The sequence below is a fragment of the Pleuronectes platessa genome, chromosome 14 (genome assembly GCF_947347685.1).
Source record: "Pleuronectes platessa chromosome 14, fPlePla1.1, whole genome shotgun sequence".
Lineage (NCBI taxonomy): Eukaryota > Metazoa > Chordata > Actinopteri > Pleuronectiformes > Pleuronectidae > Pleuronectes > Pleuronectes platessa.
This window is the reverse complement of record NC_070639.1, coordinates 9366507-9389729: the sequence shown is the minus strand read 5'-3', so window position 1 is coordinate 9389729 and position 23223 is coordinate 9366507. Positions and strand designations below refer to the sequence as shown.

Genomic DNA, 23223 nt, shown 5'->3' with positions numbered 1-23223 from the left:
AGTGGATGAGCTTTGGCCTCCTGTGTGGCCTCGGGGAGAGAGAGGCCTTGGTGTTTTTAAGTTTTCATGAAGACAGGGGGGAAAGCGGAGGGCTTCTGAGATCACCTCGGCTACTCCCTGCAGGACTCGGCAGCTCCACACACAGGAAGCTGTAATAAGGACTAGAAGAGGCTTAACACTCAGCATCGATTTTCTTTTTCTCTCAAGAGAAAATCCTCCACGTTAAGAGCCAAAAATGTATAATTACACGTGGATGAGAGGGTTTTATTCCTCTAATGTGAGGCTATTTAATGCTTCATTTATTCACCTTGATTGCTGTGCATTTCGCTCTGGAAGATGTCAGTGAACCTGACTTGTTGAGCACTGGATTATTATCAAAGCTGCAGGAAAAAAACAAGTTGGGCTGATAATGATTTGATGGTGTTTAAGTGTTGTCCTTAATTATTGTGGCACAGCAACAACTCGACTAAGCTACTCGGTGCGTCTCAGTGGAGCAGTGGTTGTTGTTGTGGTGACGGCTACGTAGAACTGGAGATTAGAAAATTAGAAACAAAAAAACGAAATGCATACTTGAATACCTGATGAAATGAAAGACTATTTATCTACTTATTATTTCTTTATTTATCAGGGCCCAAGCACCGACATATGTATCATGACCGCCAAAAAAAAGTTATTTATAATAAATTAATAATACTTTTACATGTCACTTACCTTCATGCAAAGATTAAAAAAACTGAAATCTTAATATTTGTAGGAGTTTTTAATACCCCTCTCCTCTTCTTTTATGCAGTGGAAAGCAGCCAGATTCTACCCTGCAGATGTGTTTTCCTCTTGTGTGTCTATGTGGGAAGTGTGTTTTCATGCTCCCGCCGCTTAATTCGTCCGTCTGCACTCTTGACCTCACTAATTTGTAACACTCCTCTTCTCAGGGTCCTATTATATCCTGTTGGACACATGGACATGAAGAAATAAAAGCATCAGCTCAGGTGAGTGTTTCAAACCTCCGCTACAAGAATCCACATTTTCTTCTTCATCCCTTGAGCTGTCGCATTCCTTTTTTTGTATTCCAGGCCCTCCAGCTGACTTCTGGGCTAAGCCCTGGCTGTGGGGCTTGGTTGGTGGTTGGCCAGCTGAACAGGCGTGTATGTGAGTGAGAGGTAATGAAGTCCAGTATGAGGCAGTGGCGCAGGCTAGTGCTGGTGGGAATGCTGGCCTGGGCTCTCCTCTTCCTCGCCCTCCTCTCTTACTTCCTGGATGCCCGTGTGGACGAGCCCCTGACCTCTGCTGGCTCCTTACTCTCCCAGCACCCTGACACACGTCGCCTGGCCTCCATACAAGCATCCCACCAACATCACGCCATCATGGGCTCCCGACCTGAGCAGGCTTTGACGTTAACTACAACCTATCCCGGAGATGAGCCAGAGCCTTCGGCCAGCTCCATGACCCCCGAGTCCAGCCTGGAGGCGAGCCGCAGCCCCAACAGTGCTCCCTATGCCGTCTATGGCAGCCAGGAAGCCAGCCGCCAGGATTACCTGGACCCCCAGAGCCTGGCTGCCTGGTCCTCCTTTGGTACGGAGAACGTGGGCTCTCACTCCGACCCTGCAGTCCCGAGTCGTGAGAGAACATCTCAGCTCAAAGAGTATCAGAACCATATTAGAGCCAAACGCCACCGGGATGGTGGGGAGGAGGAGGAGGAGGAAGAGGAGGAAGATGCGAGGGAAAACGAAGATGAAGAACTGGGAAACAGAATTAGCAAGAGAGCACGCAGGCGGCCCGGTGGCGACTCCACTGATTTGGAGGAATATTATTTCTCCAAATCGGCATCTGTGGTGCAGCGGCTGTGGCGAGGCCGGGTCTCCTCCGGCATGCTGAGTCCTCGGCTGCAGCGAGCCATGAAAGACTACGTGAGCGCCAACAAACACCACGTTACCTACCAGGGCGACCGCATGGCTGCCCAGAGTGCCAAGGAGCTGCTGTGTCAAATGAAAGCTCAGGCCCGGCTGAGGACGGTGGACGGATCGGAGCAGCCCTTCTCCTCGCTCGGCTGGGCTCGTCTTGTGCCATCCCTTCCGCTGGAACAACTGTACAAGCAGCAGAAGCAGAGCAGCTTCAAGACCTGCGCCGTGGTCACATCGGCTGGTGCCATCCTGCGCTCCGGACTGGGCAAAGAGATCGGTGAGTGGACAACTCAAAGAGTCTGAGCAAGGCCGACATTTAAGGCTCTGTAGAGAGAAAGCAATTCACTTACAGCATTTCTGATTTCATTCATGCATTTCATCATCGTTTCTTTTTCTTTCATCATTTATTATTTTTCTTTTATCTATGCAAAACTCCACTTGTGTATCGGCCACATTTAACAATTGAGAAGTCTGGCCTCTCTGGTGAAATCCATAAAAGGGGGTTTGAAGTAGAACATGTTTTATATTCTTCAAAAGTAAGAAAGATGTGTTTTTTTGTATCCTGACTGAGACTCAAGCATCGTCCAGACTACACGGCCCTACAGTCGACAGATGAAGAGATGTGTAATGACAGACAAGACGGAAGGCTTAAAAGAAGATAAAAGTTGAAAGGCTGCACACAGACCTTGGACTTCATTAAAAATTAAAAGCCCTTCTACAGAAGTTACTCTTCCCCTTGAGGTGGAAATGTTCTCTCACGTTATACCGACTTTAAAATATACTTTTGCTGAATGTCCTGAATGCTCTTCTGAGAAAACACCATGTGGTCTATGATTTTAGAGGAACATTAATTAGCAGATTTCTTATCAATCTGCCTGTTTAATGATGATATATCAGCCATGTACAGTTGTTACGTAGATCAGTAACATGCAAGTAGAAAACTTGGTGTCTGAAAAACAAAGATTTTTCACGAACCATTTTTCTCAATAACATTAAAAAGCAAAAATTACAACTTTATTTATACAGCATCTTTCTTAAAATGTTTACAAATTGCTTAACAAGGAAGATACTACACCAGAGATCAAATTAAAAATATAACTTTTAGATTTCGAAATATGACTCATGTCAAAATTTCGTCATGCTACTCGTTTACACTCTAACCCAGGCTATGTGTCGTCGCGCAGTTGGTAATTGTCGTATGTCGAGCTCGCAAAATGCTGTGAAATCTCCAATTGGACGTTGTTAAAAGTTAAAGATGTAAACATGTCTACATAATGCAACAAAGGTCAGAATGGTCCACATATCGTAATATGGTTATTGCTTATTGGGTTAAGTTCGTCTTATTCAGATTATTGTCTAAATCAGGTTTATATCTGAATATTTGTCTAATGAGAAAAAAAGAATAATAAAACAATCGCTGTTAGTTAGATGTTAATATTTCTCATTTAGAATTAGACTGTTTGGTCCGGTAAGTGAGACTTGAATTTAAAACTGTAAAAGTGGTTTCTTTACTAAATATATTGTGAAATGTTCAACTCTTGCTGATAAGCAGGAAACCAATATAAAAAGAAAGATTTCCGTTCTATTAGAGCTGAGCAGATGAAAATGTGCAAACTTCCTGCTTTTTTAATCAGCCAGGCAACCGTGTGGAGAGCGAGCTTACGCAGGTCAGTTGACTTCACAGTGATGAAGAATGGCAGTTTGATAAGAAATTATGGACGCATCGAGTGGCTGATGAGTGTTGGCTGATGATAGTAAAAAGGCCAAGCTAACGTCATCCAACACTGTGGAGGGAGGAGGGTTTAACTCCTCCAGCGCTGGATTCAGGGTTGCTGACGTTAACATGCGGCTGCTGTTTCCTCAGATAAGACGTGTTCCTCAGGCCAACTTTGGATTTCACATCAGAAATATTGCAGAATGTTTTTTCTGAAGGGGATAAAAATTCAACTCAAAAAAGAGCCAGCTGGTCTATGGGGGTGGTAGATTACAGCAAGTGTTACATTTACAAAGCTGCCTATAGACAGTGATAAGGCCAACAACAGACAGAATGTTAGGGCCACTAAAAGGAAAAATTCATTAAAGAATTAACCGTAAATTTAGGAGAATATAGCCGTTATATAATGAGAATAAAGTCATAAGTATCAAGTCTTTTATTGGCCAAGTATATTTGCACATACAGGAAATTGCCTTGGTGTGGGTAGTGCATAGGACATAAAACGACAACATATACATGTATAAACAAAGCATTAACTGAAAATTTGCAAAAGAGGAAATATTATCAAGTGGCGTAAATAAAAATAAGAGATCAATGTTGTACGATATTTGGCCATATGCGGTACTAAGGTGCAGTGAGATTTGTCATAAATTTACCAGAAAAAAGTTGTGATATTACAAAAATAACATCATGGTATTATGAGGAGAAAGCATATTTACAAAAAAGGCAAAAATTAACATGACATAAGTCGTAAATGTCTGAGAATAAAGATAAAAACTCATGTTATTTTAGGAGGAATATCAGAAAGTCAGCCGTAAATATGGATCAGCTAGTTCATTTTGGTCCAGGTTTGAAAATGTAGTCTTGCTCTATAAAGCTTTGAGCACAGTGGATTTTAAAGTTGAACAAATTTCTCCCTGCACCTGAAGTGATTTGTATTCCACTGCTTTTGTTTTTCTTTTTTTTGTCATGGCGTTTGCTGATTAACTTGTCAGAAAGAGTGTAAGCTGGGTTGAGTGTGTGCCTAGTGGGCTATATGTCTTTTGTGTTCAGATGTGTGCGTGTGCTTGGTTTCGAGACTTTGGCAGCTCTCTGGTTAGCAGGGAGAGTGTGAACTCGGTGACAGATGGCTCACTAGAAGAAAGCAGAAACCCCTCTGGTACGCGATCAGGCGTCTTCACATCTCATATAGCTGCCTTGGATTTGCTTATGAATTCAGATGCTCTGAACATACATGAGAACTAATTAGGACGGTTTATTCCTTTTTTTAAAATGTCTAAATAGCGACATTTTGTATTTCCCTAGAAAGAGAGGCCTGACACAGAAAATCGGATTAACCATCACTTGATCCTTTGTCACAGTCAGTCCTGGGAAATTGTATTTACGTATGAGTACTCCTTCTTAAGTAGAAATAAGATCACTTTAACTGTAGTCTATTAGAAGTAGTGTAGTGGTCAGTTAAAATGAGAAACCTTTGCTGTGCAACGTTTAAGATGAGGAATGTTAATAAATGATACCGGATGAAACTACTGAATTAAATGCAGATCCTGGCAAATATGTATTTGTATTTCAATGCATCTTCACTTTTAATGGACTCTTGGGTAGATCAGGGGTTATGAAAAACAGCAGAAAACTGGTGCACATTTCACTGACGATGGAAGTGAGCTTAGATTTTCCAGCTGAAGGAATCTTCCTCTGTATTTGAGTATTCATTTATATTAAATATTTAGTTTCAAGCCATACCCAGCATGCACCTGTTAGTCATGTAACACGGCGGGTGTGTTGGATTTGGGACTAGCCTGCAGCATTGTTTCTCATGTTTTTTTTAATATATTTTTACTTTGTCACCATTTAAACTTTAAATATAGTGAATTAATACACTTGAGCTAGAAATATTTATGAGTAAAACTACTTGCTTTCAAAAATACTCCAGAAAGTACTAAAGAAACCAAACTGTGTTATAGTAACAAGAGCAACTGAATAATGTCCACACCTGGCCACAGTGGAAGAAACATCTGGTGCCGTGTCAATGAAAACATAAGCAACAAACTGATCCGTGCACTCGCTGAAAGAAATGTTCTGCTTTCGTGTAGAACATTTTTAATCTGATGTACAATGCTCAGTTTTCTGCAACGTCACATACAAACCCACAAGGTGACTGTGTTGTTTGACTTACTCAGTGTAACATTTGGGTATTTGTAGTTATATTCTTAGCACCGGAGTAAAAAGGACATTTGACTCAGAATCACAGAAAGAAACCAGAGTGGCACAGAGGTATGCACAGTAGGTGTAAACCTATGCAAGGCCCAACAGTCCCCTTATGAAATCACGGATTTGTGTTTGGATCTGCACCAAATTGCACACACTCATAAATATTAGTCTCCCAAACATGCCTGACTTTTTTCATCAAGAACCATGAATTATTTATGAGAAATCAATGAGTATGTCGAAGAAGAAATGCATACAACATAACCTCCTCCTGAGGAGGAAAGAGGCTTTAGTTTTGGAAACCAGACCTTGTGTTTAAACTCTGTTGGTGTATCATCGTCCTCCATCATTGTTTGGGGTTTCTGTCCATTTGTATGATCATAAACACAGGAAGTGAATGTCTGCTTCACATTTTCATACATTCTCGTTTTTCCAATTTCTGACACACATATTCTGTAAACCACAGACAAGAAAGAGGCTTCAGAGTCAATATGAGAACACAGAAATGTTATTAATGACTACCCTCTCTGGGGGCTGTCACGTATGTCTGTAAGTCAAACAGAAGCAGGGTGTTGTTGGGTCAGTGTCCTCGAGCTGTTCGGTCCTTAACAAAGATTTTCTTGAGGATACTTTAGAAACTTAGCAGCCTGATGAATGTGTCAAATGTAACAAAGTGGATTTAATCATTACGGAGCCTCAGAGCGTCAGGGAAAGCTCGACTTTGTCACATTAATTCTCAGTCTCGGCTTAAACAGGAAATCAAAGTGCATTGATCTGTCTGCAGACCGCTGTCCTTCCCCTCACACTGCAACACAACCCAGACCCACGTGATGCAGCTGTGTAGAGGCCACGAATTCACCTCCATGTGCCAGTGAGAGATTCATACCCCCTCTTTTCCCTGCCAGTCGCAGGTTGGCTGACATTTAGATTACAGGGTTTCTCAGCAGCTGCAGCTCCGGGCTCACCGTGTGGAACCGAGCGTTTGGTTTGGTTTCTGGATGTGTGATGGCGTGTGGCTGCCATCATGTGGTGAGGAGACTGATCTGCAGACTCAAAACACGGGCGATGGAGAAAATATATGATTGTGTTGAATGTCCTCCAACAAATATTAGTGATGGTATTAATGCTGAAGTAAATATTTGATCTTTGATTATTATTTCTGGGAGTGTGTAATCCTGGTTTGTGATGAGTACGAATCTCTGAGTCTCTGTGATTGAAACCCCTGACTCTTGTCTTAGTTTGTGTTTTCTGTAAACGTTGTGCTTATTATGGCCGATGGTAGAACTGAATATAACCATTTTGTGTCTGTTGACTTAGTGCCCTCCAGTGGAAATATAAAAAAATGACAGTGTGGATTTGACTTGGACACAGAAATGAATAAGTTCAATTTTACTGCACCAATTATTTAATTTGAGCAAAACTATAATCACGTAAATAGTCTTTCATTTCTTTTTTCTAATTTTCTATTAGTTTGTCATTGTGCTATCCAAATGTTCCACCTTCAGGCAGACAAAAAAAGCAATGTATAAACAAAAGCATAAAAAAAGGTAGTGTCGTCTCCTCACAGAACTTTCTGCTAGAACTTATACTAACTACTACATTTAATAATCAAACTAGTTTTACTTGTTTTAATGTGTAAGAGGCCAAAAACTGAAAAGTTGAGTAAATTGAAATTGTTTTCAATGTTCAAACCATAATCTGAAAACCTAGAGATTTTTATTTTTATGATGATATAAAGTCTGCAAAGAAATAAAATCCAATATATGACATTTAATTTACAGTTATGTAATGTCTGTAGAAATCCAACAATTGAGAGATGAAACCTGAGGGTTTGAATTAGCTGCTTATGAATGACCTCATAATAATTACTCCGTTATCAACATTCTGTTATGAGTTTAATTTATTCATTTTAATTGATTTGATTTCTCAGTGATGATAATATGTTTACAGAGCAGTAAGGTTAAAGGGAACATTTACATGCTGTAGACACATTTTCAACACAAGCTATGAATAAAAACTTGTCGTGTGCCTTATTCCATATGTAAAGCTGAAACCCTCAAAACTCTTCAGCATTTACAATTTAGATTCCACCAAGGCTTCATCTGTGGATATTGGTGACTCTCTGGCACAGAATAGGTTAACGGGTCAGCGATGTTATTGGATCAAGGCCATTTAAAACCTTCAGTCTGAGTGCATCATGGGAATTTATAACCCAACATCATGGGAATTTATAACCTAACATGAAGCCGGTGAAAGGAGGTCGGGTAAGAGATATGATACCGTAATAACTGGAGTCATGATTGATACCAGCACAGTGAATTATATTATATTCGAGGTCAAACCAAATTTATTAGCGGGTGACAAAAGTATTTTAATTTAAAAAAGATCTTTCTGACTTAGACGAAACATAACCGGACAGCATTCATCACTACAGACATCGACTGCGCTTTGTTGTCCTATGACACTTTTGAGACATAAAAAGTTGTCTAACTTTGAAGCAATGGTGGGACATGACGAAGCACACTCACTTAAATACTATACTTAAGTACATTTTCATGTATCTGCAAGTATATGTACTTTCTAATGCACTTCACTACATAACATTGCATTACATGTTCACGTTATGTTTTACATTTCTAAAAGTAGTTAAATAATAAGCGGGGAATTTTTCCACCGCTCCAATCTGATTGGGAATGTAAAATAAGACCCCGCCTCCTTCAACGAGAGCCAAGGACGTCTGCGACAATGGATTCTTCCAGCGATAAATAATTATGGCAACTCGATTTCAGAAGCATCATCTGCAGCGTTCTTTATTAATAAGACAGTGTTTGACTATTATTGTATAAAACCTAATATACAGTCTGTACAGTTGAAGTAGTTAAAAGAAACCGGCTACACTCTGCAAGTACTTTTACTTTTAATTAGGGCTGTGAAATGATTAAAATTTTTAATCAAATTAATCACAGGTTTCTATGGATTAATCATGATTAATCACATTACCGATTTTCTCGGAATATTTTTGTGAAAACAAGATTTATGACATTTAACTTTTCTTTTGTGCTGTAACTCAGCAGTTCTTCAGCAGTTATCATTGCTTTTCCATATGGAACATTAATATAATCTTCATCCTAAACAATATTCGGGCTCCTTAGCCATTGTGTGGTTGAATAAAACTTTTTTTTTAAAAATCAAACAGAAATTATTTGAGCTTCTTAGCCATAGGATGGTTGACATTTTTTATATTTTTTGTCACACAACCATTAACCACACCATGATACAATCTAATGCCTCTAAAGGCCCTCTTAGCTACTCGGTCTTTAGCCAGTTGGTGAGGCAAACTCACTTGTTCAAATTCTCTGACAGTAAAGCTGACCGCTTCTTTTGCACAATGTGTCCTGCGAGTGAGTCTGGTTTGGCGCATTCCACTTGAACGCCCCTCGCCGACCAACACATGCTTCGCGTTGCGGTGGTTAGGCGGGTATTGCTACGGTGAAACGATAACGTCTTCTCGCAGAGTGTGCATATCACCTTGGTTTTACTGAATGTTCGATCTTTGTTTTTTTGGAACACGATCTTCCCGTCCAGAAGGTCCTCAGGTTCATCAGAATTATCCATGTTGTTTGTTTGTTTGAATGGCAGCTGCCGTCTGACTGCATGACGCCGGGTTCACACCGGACGCGGAAGCGACGCGGAAGCGACGCGGAAGCGACGCCGAAGCGTGGCGTAAGCGCTAATCCCTGGCGCGCCGGCGCTTGGCTGGTCACACCGGACGCGGTAGCGACGCCAAAGCGCCACGCATTACTAATAATATCACATACTTCTGCTGTTATCAGCCTGCAGTAAAAACGGCATTTAATAATTTTTTTCAAGCATATACTTACTTGTTGCTCCAACATTAACTGCAACAGCGTCCCAACATGTGTCTTTTTTGCTGTTGTCTTTATACAACATATGCTGAGAATCAACAACTCAAGTTACTTCTCCACTTCAATTATTAATTTAATGTCATCCATGTTGAAGAACTTCTCCGCTGTTAGCTCCGGTAAATGTCGGGTGTCGAGGGTAAATTACGTATTCTCCACTCAAGCCTATGTGGAGAATACGTAGCCCCCCCCCCCCCCCCCCCCCCCTCTTTTTTATCTTTATGACTGCTTGTGTGGCTGTAGTGAATGGGCAGAGGGGGACATTAAATAATGTGGTTGGTAAAAGTGGTAAATTTAAAACTCCAAGACAACAGAACGTGAATACAAAGTATGGGATGCATATTTGATCATTTATATCATATAAAATATGTCATCTATATCGTTTAAAATCATTTTTCAGTGTGTTTCCTGTCGCGATACGCTCGCGTCAAGCGGAAAAAATAGACTCGACGCCGAAACGATCGCTTCACGGCGCTAGGCAGCCGCGGCACAACGCTACGCTTCAGCCTCCGGTGTGTTCAGCGCTGCGGTTTAACATGGGAGTGGATGGGAGCCAGAGGATTGGCGCTGCGCTTACGCCTCGCTTCGGCGTCGCTTCCGCGTCCGGTGTGAACCCTGCGTTAGAGCGGCAACTAGTGCAGAGGCGGCGGAATTGGAAGGTCCTTCTGCGCATGCGTTAAATGCGTTAAAAAAAAAAAACGAATTAATCCTGTAATTTAACAATAACGCACACAGCTCTACCGAACTTCATTTTCTGTTTATTGTTAGTACTTTTCCTGAAGTAAAATGTTTTTCTCTACCACTGCTTTGGAGTAAGTGAAACTAGCAGCATCTAATCTGTGACAGTTTTATTAAGTTGAAAGCAAAACTATCAACTATCAACTGCATCAAATGTATAGGAGATCAAACAATCAACATAACCTTATTTGATTATTCACGTCTTCTCCGAGTCACAGAGTGTTGTAAAAATGTTGCATCTCAGTCACGATAACTGTAAAATTAATTTATAATGTATTTGTACATGTACCTCAACATCAGCAGAGCAGCAGTGGGCTCATGCAGGTTTAATCTGAGTGACCCTGATGCACTGACCTTTTGCATCACCTTAATACATCATCCTCTCCGAGTATGAATAATGCTTGTGTTAATGAGTTCCCTCTCACGGGCCACTTACAGCTGGAGAAAGCCGCAGTTTACTTGCGGCTTTTCAAACACGCTGACGTAAATGCAAAGTCAGCAGAATATCCTAACCGGTGCCCGTCGTAAATATTAAATATGAGAGAAGTGAGCTGTTGACCGGAGATCAGGTCAGTTCTTGATTGGATGACGCTGATATGAGCTTTGTGAATACTTTAATGTCAGAAACTGTGACGGTTTTATGAAACTTCTGAAATGTGTTTTTCTGCAGGTTGATTTTAGTGGATTGTTCAGTTAAACTTTGTAACAGTAAGTGGACTGGATTTATATAGAGATTGATAAAATAATGAAATAAAACCTTTTTACCGTTTTATTTGACTAACCCAATTTTCTGAAAAATGAAAGACTTCAGAACACATTCAAATCTTTCAGTCAGACAATCTTATTCTGTTATGATGAGGTTATATCTCACTTTTCACTATTTATACCTGTGGTATTTTTAAAATTTCTCTTTGAGCTGCAGCACTTGGCAGGTTCAAACCTGGAGGGCTCATCTGAGACGGAATATAAAGAAAATACAAAAAAAATAGTTTGCCAGCCCACTACCTGAAAAATTTAATCTAAAGTGAAGCATCACTTTATTTTGAAGGGTTTAAAGGCTGACGGGTCTTCAAATGACTGACAAATATTCATAGAAATATTTTGTAATGAACACGTCAGAAAGGCTGGATGTTATTGCCTGATGTAAAGTAAGCAGTTAAACTGGAGTCTGGCATTTGATTTATTCACCACATACAGAATTTAAATATACTCGTTCAATAACCACAAATATTATTTTACGAGATGAACCAGTTCATATTAAACATGTCTGCAGTCTCCGCTGATTAATAAACATGTGAGGATCTTTTATTAAGCAGCGTGTTTGTCTCAGCACTTACTGTTATTATGTGAAACAATTGTAGGCTAATAATTAGCAATTGTAGTTGTGTGTAAAACAGACTCATCTCCAGACCATCCATACTAATCAGTGCAAACATCAATAAAAACAATATTAAAAATATATGCAAAAGCGAAATTAATAGACTCTGAAATTAGTTAAATGAAAAAATAATGATCATAAATAAATACAAAGAAGAAATAAAATAGAATACCTAAAACATATGATGGTTTATAAAAAGGAAAACACAAATGAAAACATCCATTGAATAATGCATGTTCATAAACAAGCTTTGCTTTTAAGGAAATTTGAAAATCCATTAAAGTGGCCGTCGGGCAGCAGACATGTTTACTGTATCACCATGGAACCAGGGAGGGCAAACTGAATGACAAGCTCAGGAGCGCATGTTTCCTGAGTGTTGTCAGTCCACAGTGTTGTAGTGAATGTCAAATGATTCTGTAACAGTCGACTGATGTCCGTGATGAAGGAGAATCAGATCAGAAGGTGGAGCATCATCTATTCTCGTGTCAGATCAATAAGGAACTTGGGGTCGATGGAGCTGAAGGATTGACCAACAGACTGGCAGAAATGACAAGTTCCTAATTATTACTACAACCATCCGTCAAGCCGACAAGTTCGAACTGTGAAGAACCTTTTATAAGAACAACACGTGGATGTAAAACACAGGGTTGCTTTGTAAAAACGTAGACAGGATATTAAAGACATAGCATATTTAATTTTAGCATTTAAACGCCTCCATCCTGTGCATTTGGAGCCACAGTCTGTGCAGTGGCAATCAGTGGATGGAGCTGCATGAGTCAGTCTCAGCTGTCACTTTTACTTTTCTGTGTGGTCCATTTCCCGTCCACTAATTTGGAGGAGTTGGGTTTTTCCGACCTTTATTGCAGCCAACCACCAGGAGACTATCGAGAAGCTATGGTTTTATATTCGGGGAACTGACAGGTCGTCCATCTTTATATACGATCTACGGTCCGGAGAGTGAAGCCAAATACGGAAGTGACTTGTATTCTCTTGAAGGACCAGTAAAGGTCGACTCCATTGTTTGCAAAGTGAAGTCAGTTTCTAAGAAGACGATGAGAAAATGACTCTTACTTGATTTGTTCGGTGACTAAACATTTTTCCTACAGAGGTTATGGTCTCCATCTCTAGTTTGAATTCTTCTTCGATACGACGTGAAGGGAATTTAGTTAATCATTGTACCAGATTATAAAGTATGCTATGGGGGTGTAGATACCGTATGATTGAGAGAGAGAGAGAGAGAGAGAGAGAGTGTTTGTGTGCATGTGTGCAAACAAACCGTGGGCAGATTTGAGAGTGAGCGTCAGTGCATCTTTTGTGAAAATGACCTTGCCTTGTAAAGGATCAGAAAAGCAGCGCCTGTAAAAGAGGGTGGTATCAGGACCTTGACGAACTCTGGCTGCTGCGGAACATTTGATTTACAGATAGAAGGTTTGACTGGGCTGCATTTATTAACACAAGGACTGACGCCAAACCTCAGAACTCTCTAAATATCAAACATATACTGACATGTTACGAGTGACAAATGTATTTTAGGTATCTTGTCGGACCATACCCGTCAGTTGTATTCATATTTCCTGTATGCTGTTATAATAATATGTCTAACTCAAGGTCAGTTCGTTACCTGCTTCAAGCGCCGCGGTCTTTGTTTTGCCTTTCAGACACTCACGATGCAGTGTTACGATTCAATGCTGCACCTACAGACGGATACGAGAGAGACGTGGGGAACAAAACCACCATCCGCATCATCAACTCGCAGGTGAGTGGGAGTCGAACCTTGTGTGATGCATGTTAATGAGTCATTAATTAATGCAGGGCCGTTGAAACACTTGCTGAATATGGATCTGATGGTAAATGATGAAGATAGAGGCGACTTGTTGACAAATGGAAACCTCTTGTTCCTAGTCCTTATGCTAAGCTTTGCTAATTGGCTCCCGTGACTCCTCCCAGATTGGTTGTTGTGAGGAGATTCTGGCTGTGACGCTGGTTCAAATTGAAATTGTTCACGTCGTATATCCCTTTCCAGATCCTGGCCAATCCGAAGCATCGATTCAACACAAGCTCCATCTACAAGAACGTGACGCTGGTGGCCTGGGACCCTGCACCTTACACTGTCAACTTACACAAGGTAGGTTGATGTGAAACCACGGTCATGGTGAGAGGATGGGAAGTGTTCTAATAATGTTTATTTAATTTGAGGAGTGTTTCCATTAGTTTGCCGCTGCGCCACCGGAGCACAGTGGTCATTCCAACACAAACATACTATCAATACTTACCACCACTATAGTTGACCCTGCTCCTCCAGCTGCCCCCTCTTCGTCATTCTCACTGTCTGCTCGTATCTATCTCTTCTTCCTCCTGCCCTCCAAATGCCTCTGACACATGATTGCACGCGTCTCCACCAAAGACTGTCCATACAAAGCTTTATTTTTTATCTCTCTGCTGCATCCGCTTCAATTTTTTTCCTCCTTACAATTGTTATTCAGGGAATGATATGCTGCCACTATCCATGATCCACGTGATCAGGTTAATAAATCAAAAACTACATATTGCAATTAAAATTGATTTGCCTCGGGCAGGTGGCCTGCTCTCTTAATGATTTGAATCATCTGGATAATGTATTGGAATATTAAAACTGACAAAAATCTGTCTTTTCTTTAGAACCTCCATTTTCGGAATAGTCCTTTCAAATCAGCACGACTGCAACTCTGAGATTCCCGGAGATGCGGAGGCCTTTAGCTTGTTATCTCATTTTTCTAAAGATTTCAAGCATCATCGCACAATACAGCTTTTTCAGAAGCAGGTGAAGCCCTTATATGCCACATGTTGTACAGCCAACTAAAGAAAAGAGTTCAACTCATTGGCTAATTAGAGTATAGATGGTTCATTGTGAAACTGTGGTGGGACTAATTAGATTGTTGGGGGTCGCAACAGTGGAGGTAATTAATGGGAGGGAACCTGAAGCTGAACAAAGCCTCGATGACAAAGCACAGGATAGGAATAGGTTGTTGCCGGGTGATGGTTTAGTTTAATATTCTTTTTGGGGTCAGTCTGTCTTAAGGACGTACTGCTCTCATTTAATCTTATTTAGGAGGCGTGTTTGTTTATGAAGGGATAACTAATACTTACAAATTATATATAACATTATAATAAAAACAGTATTGCAGTCAAAATGGAGAACAATCAAAATATATTATAAATATAGGGTTACCTTTAACCACACGCTAATCTAGTTCCAAATGAATATAATGTGTATTTAGTATAATTTTGTAAACTAACTACCATACTAAAATACAACAACATTATTGTATTTACTGTAAATGGTACTTCATTTGATGGTATCTATGGAAACATTTTTGTGCGCATCTGTGCATCTCTACTGTTGCAATAGAGGTGATATAATAGAGTTAACAACAGTGTTAATGTATAAGAAAGATACATTTCAGGATGGGATTGGAACTGTTATAACTGACCTTCATTTTTATTAATACACAACACACTATCACATCACTTAGGGTTTGATTCATTGCGCAGGATCATATATGTTTATACAACATGTCGGAGGGTTAGAAGCAGGATTAAGGCTAACTTATGCTGCGTTTACAAAAAAGAGATTACCTCAGTTTTAAACAATGTAATGCCCACATACCTCTAATTTGTGTTTACATTAAGACGTGTGTTAAGTTGTGATTGTTAAGCAATACATCCTCTAGAGTGCAGCGTAGAGTGGAGTTTGACAACAAAGAACATGGCGACGGTAGGGGAGGATGTGATAATATACCTCTTAACAAACTAACATCATATAGAAGTCTGTAGTTTCTTACCACCATTGTTGAAATTTCTACCTCATGTGATTTGGTTATCTCTCTTGAGCTATTCGCTACACTGCCCCCTACAATTTCTGGTGGCACTGCTCCGTACGTCCATACCTGTAACCTTTCAGAAGAAATTGACAAATGCGTACAAACTGAGCACACGGACCGAATGCTCAGTCCCTTTCCATAAGACTATCTAACTTTGAGCATAAATTAGCTTTTATAGAATACATATATATATATAGTTAATGCAACAAAGTAAAAAAACATTGGGCAATTTACAGATTTTTAGATGATGATTAGGTATAAATGTCCCTGTGGCCATGGAAGCAATGGCATCTGTTCTCCTATATGCCAGCAGGCAGGTATGGAACATTTTGATTGATGATGTCAATGCTTTGTGGGGAAAAAAGACGGAAATTCTTTCAGGACTGTTCGGGAAAAATGTTCTCGGCAGAAAAAGAGACGCAGACCATGGCCTTTGTCTGTTAGCAGACGTTTTTGACATGCACAAAGAGGCCATATGGAAAAATGAAAGGGAAACACAGAAAACGGGCAACAAGAAGGCCCCTTCATAGAGCAGAGGTGTTGAGTGTTGTCAGGCATAAACAGAGATTTTCTGTGTGCAACATTGTTTTAAGACATTTTTGTTACTGTTGACAAATCAAAGCTGCTTCTTTTTATCAAACCAAATTGAGACATTAAACACAAAGATGTTCTGGCAGGATAATAAAATACATTTTCTTGAATCTGTTGGGGAAAAAGCCGACCTTATCCGAGTGGATCAGTGTGGTGATTATTTTATTAGGTCTGTTGGGAAGAGGCTCTGACAACAGCTTTTCATTATAGTGAGCCGAGCCTCTATCTGCTCAAATCTGTTGGGGTTTACTGTTCTTTTAAGATCGCACTGATAAGTCTGTTTGTAACTCATCAAGGAGGAGGGGGAGCCGGCTTCAACGCTTCTGTATTCACATGTGAAAGCCCGGAGGGCAGCGACATAGCCTGGCCAACAATCTTCTACGCCAGGGCTTTACCAAATGGTACACTTCTGTAATGATGGCAACAGTAATGGGTGTGTCTCATAAATCACTTTATTCTGCTGTTGGTATAAAGCAACAGCTCCCAAATGTTGGGTCAGGACAGGAGATGATTTCCTTAAACCAAGTAGAATTGTTGCTTTGTGTAATGAGCCTGCTCCAGAAACAACAACAACAACAATGGCAGCTAAATATTAGTTTCCCTATACGTTTGGTTAGCACTGCTATGCTATATCACAATTTTGTGCCCTAATTTTGGCATCACTGCACCGACATTCACAGGTGTCTTCCTCACCCAATATGAATTGTGTCGCAGCATTCTTTTCGGTATTTGACGGATTGTTGATGTAGACTATGTCGCAACCTACTGGCCCGCATGGTTGTTTGAACTTTTGTAGCTGTTTGTGTTCTCGTCTATACGCACATAGATTGTAAAATAAAGGTAATTGAATGGGGAACATAATATCCGCAGTGATGTAGACGAGGCTAAAGAAAGCATCTGATGTCATCTCTGTTCGCCTGCAGCTCAGACGCTTACAAGCCAGAATAATAATGTCTGAACTTTGGGTTGACGTTTGTAGAACATGTTCAACAGGCTCCCAGGAGACAGAATGAACTAATGTTTTGTTGTTATTTGTATATTATTGTCTATTTTGGTACATTACATGAACTGTGTTTATTTCCATTTTGTTCTGTGCACGCCGGCAGTGACTGTACGTCATACATAATTTATTTATCTTAATCATATAAGAGTTACGACAAAAAACGTATGTGAATAAAACATCAGGCTACGGCTTAACTGTGTAACATGAATACGAATGAAATGTAAAGCAGAGCCACAGCGACTCTACAACCACTCAGCACGAAGAAATATTGTTCTTTTTGAAGAGGAGTTATGAAACTGCCTCTCGTGGATTTGTTCATACTAAATTACGTTGTGCCTCTCAATTTCTTTAAATCTTGGTTTTTTTGAAAGAACCAGTTGTTGACAAATAAAACACAATGTGGATATGTTAAGTAAAAATAAGACTTGTATAAGAGCTTTGTTTTAGACAAAGCAAATTTTCTCCATCAGCTCTGATAAAAGATCTCAAGTTCTTCAGAAAGATGAATAAAATATGTTTATAGAATCGGATGAATGGATAAACATAGGACTGATTGGTTTTTTATCTATTTCTTTTGTTGTGTTCACTGAGCTTCTCGCAGTGCATTTTCACATCACATTTCCACCCCACGATCAATTTGATTGGCTGGTTGACGGAGCAACTATATAAGAAAATATATGTTGTGTGTTTATTTCATGTTTTTTTCTGGTCTCGAGTTTTGCGGTCCAATTTAGCACTTTCTCTTACAAACGTCAATCATTCACCACCGGTTCAGCTGTCAGGGGCAATTTGGGATTACTACAGAGGACAATTGGACATTAGAAATGGGGGAGACAAGAATCGAACCGCCAACCAACGGATAAGTGGAGGACTCGCTTTGAGTTACAGCTGCCTCGGTATAAATTTGTTGCTGTTTCGCCATAAATATGCTTTGTTACTCATCTAGATACATTAATTATTCCCTTGGGAATTGGTGAAAATGTCAAAATACGACTTTCGTCATGTTAAGAATTTCCTGGGTCCGCTACTTTATTGCGATGCCCACTCAAAGTTCTGTCTTGGCCCATGTCCCAAACTTTCAAGTGTCACGGAAATCTATTAAGTAGCTTTTGTATAATCCTGCTGATTGACAAACAAACCAACACGCAGGGGCAAAAATAACAGCCTGTTAGGTTTGTACAGTTTTGTACACCATTCTGCAGAATGATGCTCAAACCTTCAAATCAAGCCTCAGTGATTAAATACTTTCTTGAGTTAAAGGGGAACCACCTCTTCCAATGACTCCAGGGTTGTGCTTCAATTTCACCTTACAATTTAAATTTTAAATCTAATTGTCTCCTCCTTGTCAGTGGTACACCAGTCCAGACTACAACCTGTTTGGTCCGTACGTGGAGCACCGCAAGCTCCATCCTGACAAGGCGTTCTACATCCTTCACCCCAGCTATGTGTGGCAACTCTGGGATGTGATTCAGGGCAACACTCAGGAGAACATCCAGCCCAATCCTCCCTCATCTGGCTTCATAGGTCAGTACATGCATTAATATACAGTCTGTATGCATGCTGTGTGCAACTGCTCTGTTCTCCAGCCTCTGGAGTCTTATCATTTCCTTGCCTGCTCCAGGAACAGATATAGGAGCAGACACACACACACACACACATACACATTTGGTAAGACATGATGACATTTTTATCTTCAGTGTGCACAGGGACATTATTAGCATTCAGCATGGCTTTGCAATGCACTCCAAAGCCGACCGTCCATGCAGGGGGTGGTGGAAATAGCACCAGTCTTAGAAACTATACAGCATATCAATATCGACTTTGATTTTCAGACATTTCAATATCTTTTACCCCTGAAACAGCCACATAACAGAAAGCTTCAATTATGGCAGGAGTCTTGCCTCCAACAAGTGGACAGTTAATATCATAATTGATCGACATATGTATATTTTCAGACCCGATGCTCACTCTAACATTACTCTGACATTTGTGTCTCATATACAGTTCCTCTGGAGAATTTTCTGATTTTGAACAAACTGTGTATTTTGTACAAAACAAACAACCTACTATACTTAAAGTAGATGGTCTCAAGTGTAAGTGTTTGCTTTCTAGGTGTTTTGTTTTAAAATTAAAAGCTGTTGTGACATTGCAGTACAATTACCCAGAAACTGCTTATTTTAAGGCTCAGCAATCCAGCAAGGACTAACCAATTGTAGAGTAGGTATTTCAGATTTATAGCAGAACAAAACCTTTACATTAGTCTAGATTTAAATTTGTTTTGACTAATGGTCTCTGAGGTTCAGATAATTTGTTCTAGACCTGCACAATAAGAGAAAAACCTGCAATGTGCAATAACATTGTTTAGTATTGGGATGACGATATGACTTGCAATAAATGTGCAGATATTGAAGTGAGCGTATAAATTGTGCTCCTCAGCCACCACAGTCACCACCACATTGACCCCTATTTATCTGAGGGAAGCTGACAGCGAATGGGTTTATCTGATTGGTCCAAGGATGTGACTACATGGTACAGGCATCCATCTGATATACCTTAAGTATGCAGGTTTTCCCCTCAGGCTCTAGAGAGCTTATGTTTAGGGCAACGCAGTGTAGAGGGTCATAATTTTTTTTCAAGGAACAGGGTCAGAACAGAAATAAACAAATAAAATAAGCAGCAAAGTCTCTGCAGGACGTGAACTCATTAAAATCTCTCTGAAAACATTTTTTTTCCCAATTAAATCGTATTCCTGACATGAAAACTGTAAAAACACAAAAATCTGTCTCTATCGGCCATCTCTTCCATCCTCCTTCCTCTGCTGCTGATGAGCATTAATTGGGCAGCTGATGTCTCGGCCTGCAGCAATTAGTATACACGAAGACAACACATTTGAAGATGTGTAACAAATGAGAGTTGCAGCCTACATGCAGACATCTTTCCTTTTAGTTAACCAGTGCAATGCCTGTTGGTTTTTGTCCATCGCCCAACGTTGCGGCTGATTCTCTGTAACTGATCCTGGATGACGACTCTCTGCTACACAGGCATAAACATGTTATTGAGTAGATGTCATGAATGAAAATCCTATTGCGTGGTAAGGCTTAACCGCCTACATACTCATTAATAATGTTCCCTGCTGGAGCCTTTTGTGTATAATCTTGTTATGTTACCTACATGTTAAGCTAAATGTACTGTAGATTAGAACACTTTCTGATTAACTCTGATTACACAATGTATCTCTAAATTATTTTGGGCCTGCTGTATGAGGGGTTCAAGTTATAATTAGACAGGAACCCCCCAGCTCTCGAGAGCTTCTTTTTTTCGAGATTGTAAATACTCTCAAAAATAATTAGTTTCTTTGGAATGCGACGTATTGTTGTGTCACACAAAGGCTGTGATGTCTCTCAAACACACATTCCTGTCCTCATTCATGTGGAAAATGACTTGGTTCAAAGCAGCCTTGTGAATTCAGCCTCCTTAAAAAATGGATTCTGACCTCTTTTAAATGTTGCATGTTTCTTCTGGCTTATTTAACAGAGTTGAATGTGTTATTGAACCCTTAATGTATTTTTTACATTCATTTTAAGTTACTGAAAAATATAAGTACAATCAATATATCTATGTTTTGATTTGGATACATTTATTTTTTGCAACCACTTGACATAATACAATTTAGTAAAACCAAATAAATGATTTTTACAGTGTATGAACAAGAGCCAAGTTCCGTTTTCCACAGGAAATGAATGGGGAAGCACAGGTCGTCAATTGCTCCTTCTGTTAGGGTGACATGGCAACAAGGCCGTCAATGATCTGAATATTTTTAATTTATTATCTAGGGCAGAGGTCTTCAACAGGGGGTCCGTGACCCCTAGGGGGTCGGCGGAGGTACTGCAGGGGGGTCGTGAAATGTTTGATTGATTCATTTTTTATAATTTTTGATTTATTTTCTAACCAATTTTTTTCAACAAATTTAAATGTCTTTAAATACACAGTTACATGCATCCAACATATTGAGAGGCTGATTTCGAATTAAAATATGACGTGATGATCATTTACATTTTATTTATACCTCGACCTGAACAAATTATATCAAATTCTACAAATGTAAACCTTAATGTTCATCACTTCTGGAGATTCTGTCTGGTCTGACAGTTACATCCAGTGTCACACAGTGACAGCCACAGGCCAGGATTCAATGCAGCAGCAGATGCAAATCTTTTTTTACTTGTGAATAACTGCAGCGTAATCAGTGGCTTCTGTGCTCTGATGACATCCATCTTCCATAACATATTCTAACCTCCCCCCCTCTCCTGCTGTGCTCTTATTTCTCTTCCAAGTTCTCCCCATTTCTCTCCCACTCTCTAAATTGTGTCCATTAACGTGGCTGGTCTGACTCCTCCATTGCAAACCGCTGTACCTTGTAATCTGTCTTACTAATGGATACTTGTATGGTAACATGTCATCTGGAGGACCTCAGGAGAATAGGGTCCGGACTTTCTCCTGAGGTGTTCTTCCACGCATGCACAACGCAGCGGGAGATTCTCCGCTCATTTAAATCAACAAATCCTCCAGAGGATTCAGGTGCCGGGGGGTGCTGGATGTAACATTTTCATTCCACTTCGGAGATCACACAGACTCTCTCGAACACTTCTTCATTGTCCTCTGCATATATATAGGGCTCTTTATTAAGCCGGAGAGAATCCGTTTTCTGTTAAATTTTTTTTATATTTGCGTCATTCCCCTGTTACAAACATCCTCAAACTCCTCATGGACTTCATCCTTTTTCGTCCTGAATAGGCTTCTTGTATCCCTCATACTACCTCAGTGAATTGGCTTAATAGCTGCCACCATTTGCCAACAAAGACAAATAGCTGTGTGCTTTCTTTCTCTCTTTACTACCTACAATGCCATTGTACTGTCAAGTGGATCTTCTGCTTATATGAAGTTTCTGTTGGCTGCTCTTGTCCTTGGGCGAGGCGTCACATGCCAGAAAAACTGCATGCAGCTCTCATTTAGTGGCGTGTCATGTGAAAAGGTCCATCTATACAGACATCTCTGTAACCTTTCATTATTGGGGGAGCATAGATATTCCCAGATGGCTCCTGGAGGGAGAGAGAATATAGGAAAAGACAAGACATGTAAAAACCGAAGGAAACAATGGAAAAACATCTGTGACCACCCTGTCAAGGAGGACAAAAAAAGGGAACACAAGTCTGAAGCGGTGTCCCCTGGAGGAAACAAGCCGGTGACAAAACCGCTCTGTTTGCGTATCCTCTTCTTCTTTGCCCTTTTTTGCGGCTGCATCTCCCGCATGAGTAGTGCGTCAAGAAAGGCATTGTGTCGTCCTCACATTTGGCCCAGTGTGCAACGACTAATCTGTCAAGAGCCTACGCAGCTTGACACACACAGGATCCAAAAATAGGTTTTGATCAACAACAAGAGCTGTAATGAATGACAGGAATGACAGATGACAAGGATATACACCATCTTGGGCTGTAGCTATTTACACCCATAGGTGTCAACACTTGTAGTAACTTATCACATTTTCACCCAACTGATCTCTCTCCTCCTGTGATAAGAGAAACTCAAAGTAGATGATAACGGAGTCAATTGGCACCGCACCCTTTCATGTGAGACCCTTCCTTTAAGCTGTCATGGGCATCGTGGTCAGAGTCGTTTCACAGAACTAAAGCTCCACAATGGAAGCCCAGTTCTTCCTCTCCCCAGTGACACTAAAGATGTGACCAGTCCCTGCTACAGAGGGTAGAGCTCTTTAAAGTAAATGTCTTTCTTGGGCCACAAAATCTGATGTACCCTAAAAAATGAATGCACGAAAAAAATCATGCAACACAAAGAAACCTTAGCAAAAGACTGACTAACACACACACAAATAGGAATAAAACGCATTACTGG

The 23223-nt window shown here is 40.3% G+C and overlaps 1 protein-coding gene across 3 annotated transcripts in view; it reads left to right on the top strand.

Moving 5' to 3' along the window:
- st6gal2a (ST6 beta-galactosamide alpha-2,6-sialyltranferase 2a) overlaps positions 1 to 23223 on the top strand; it is a 46911-nt gene that overhangs the window by 16101 nt on the left and 7587 nt on the right. For 2 of the 3 annotated variants that reach the window (XM_053439454.1, XM_053439453.1), the window contains 5 exons: positions 930 to 986; positions 1071 to 2175; positions 13518 to 13615; positions 13883 to 13984; positions 18663 to 18837. In XM_053439454.1, the coding sequence (XP_053295429.1) occupies positions 1161 to 2175; positions 13518 to 13615; positions 13883 to 13984; positions 18663 to 18837 (1390 nt within the window). In that variant the 5' untranslated portion in view covers positions 930 to 986; positions 1071 to 1160. Of the gene's footprint in view, positions 1 to 49; positions 278 to 929; positions 987 to 1070; positions 2176 to 13517; positions 13616 to 13882; positions 13985 to 18662; positions 18838 to 23223 lie in introns of those variants that run through there. The other variant, XM_053439455.1, reaches the window with a different exon arrangement.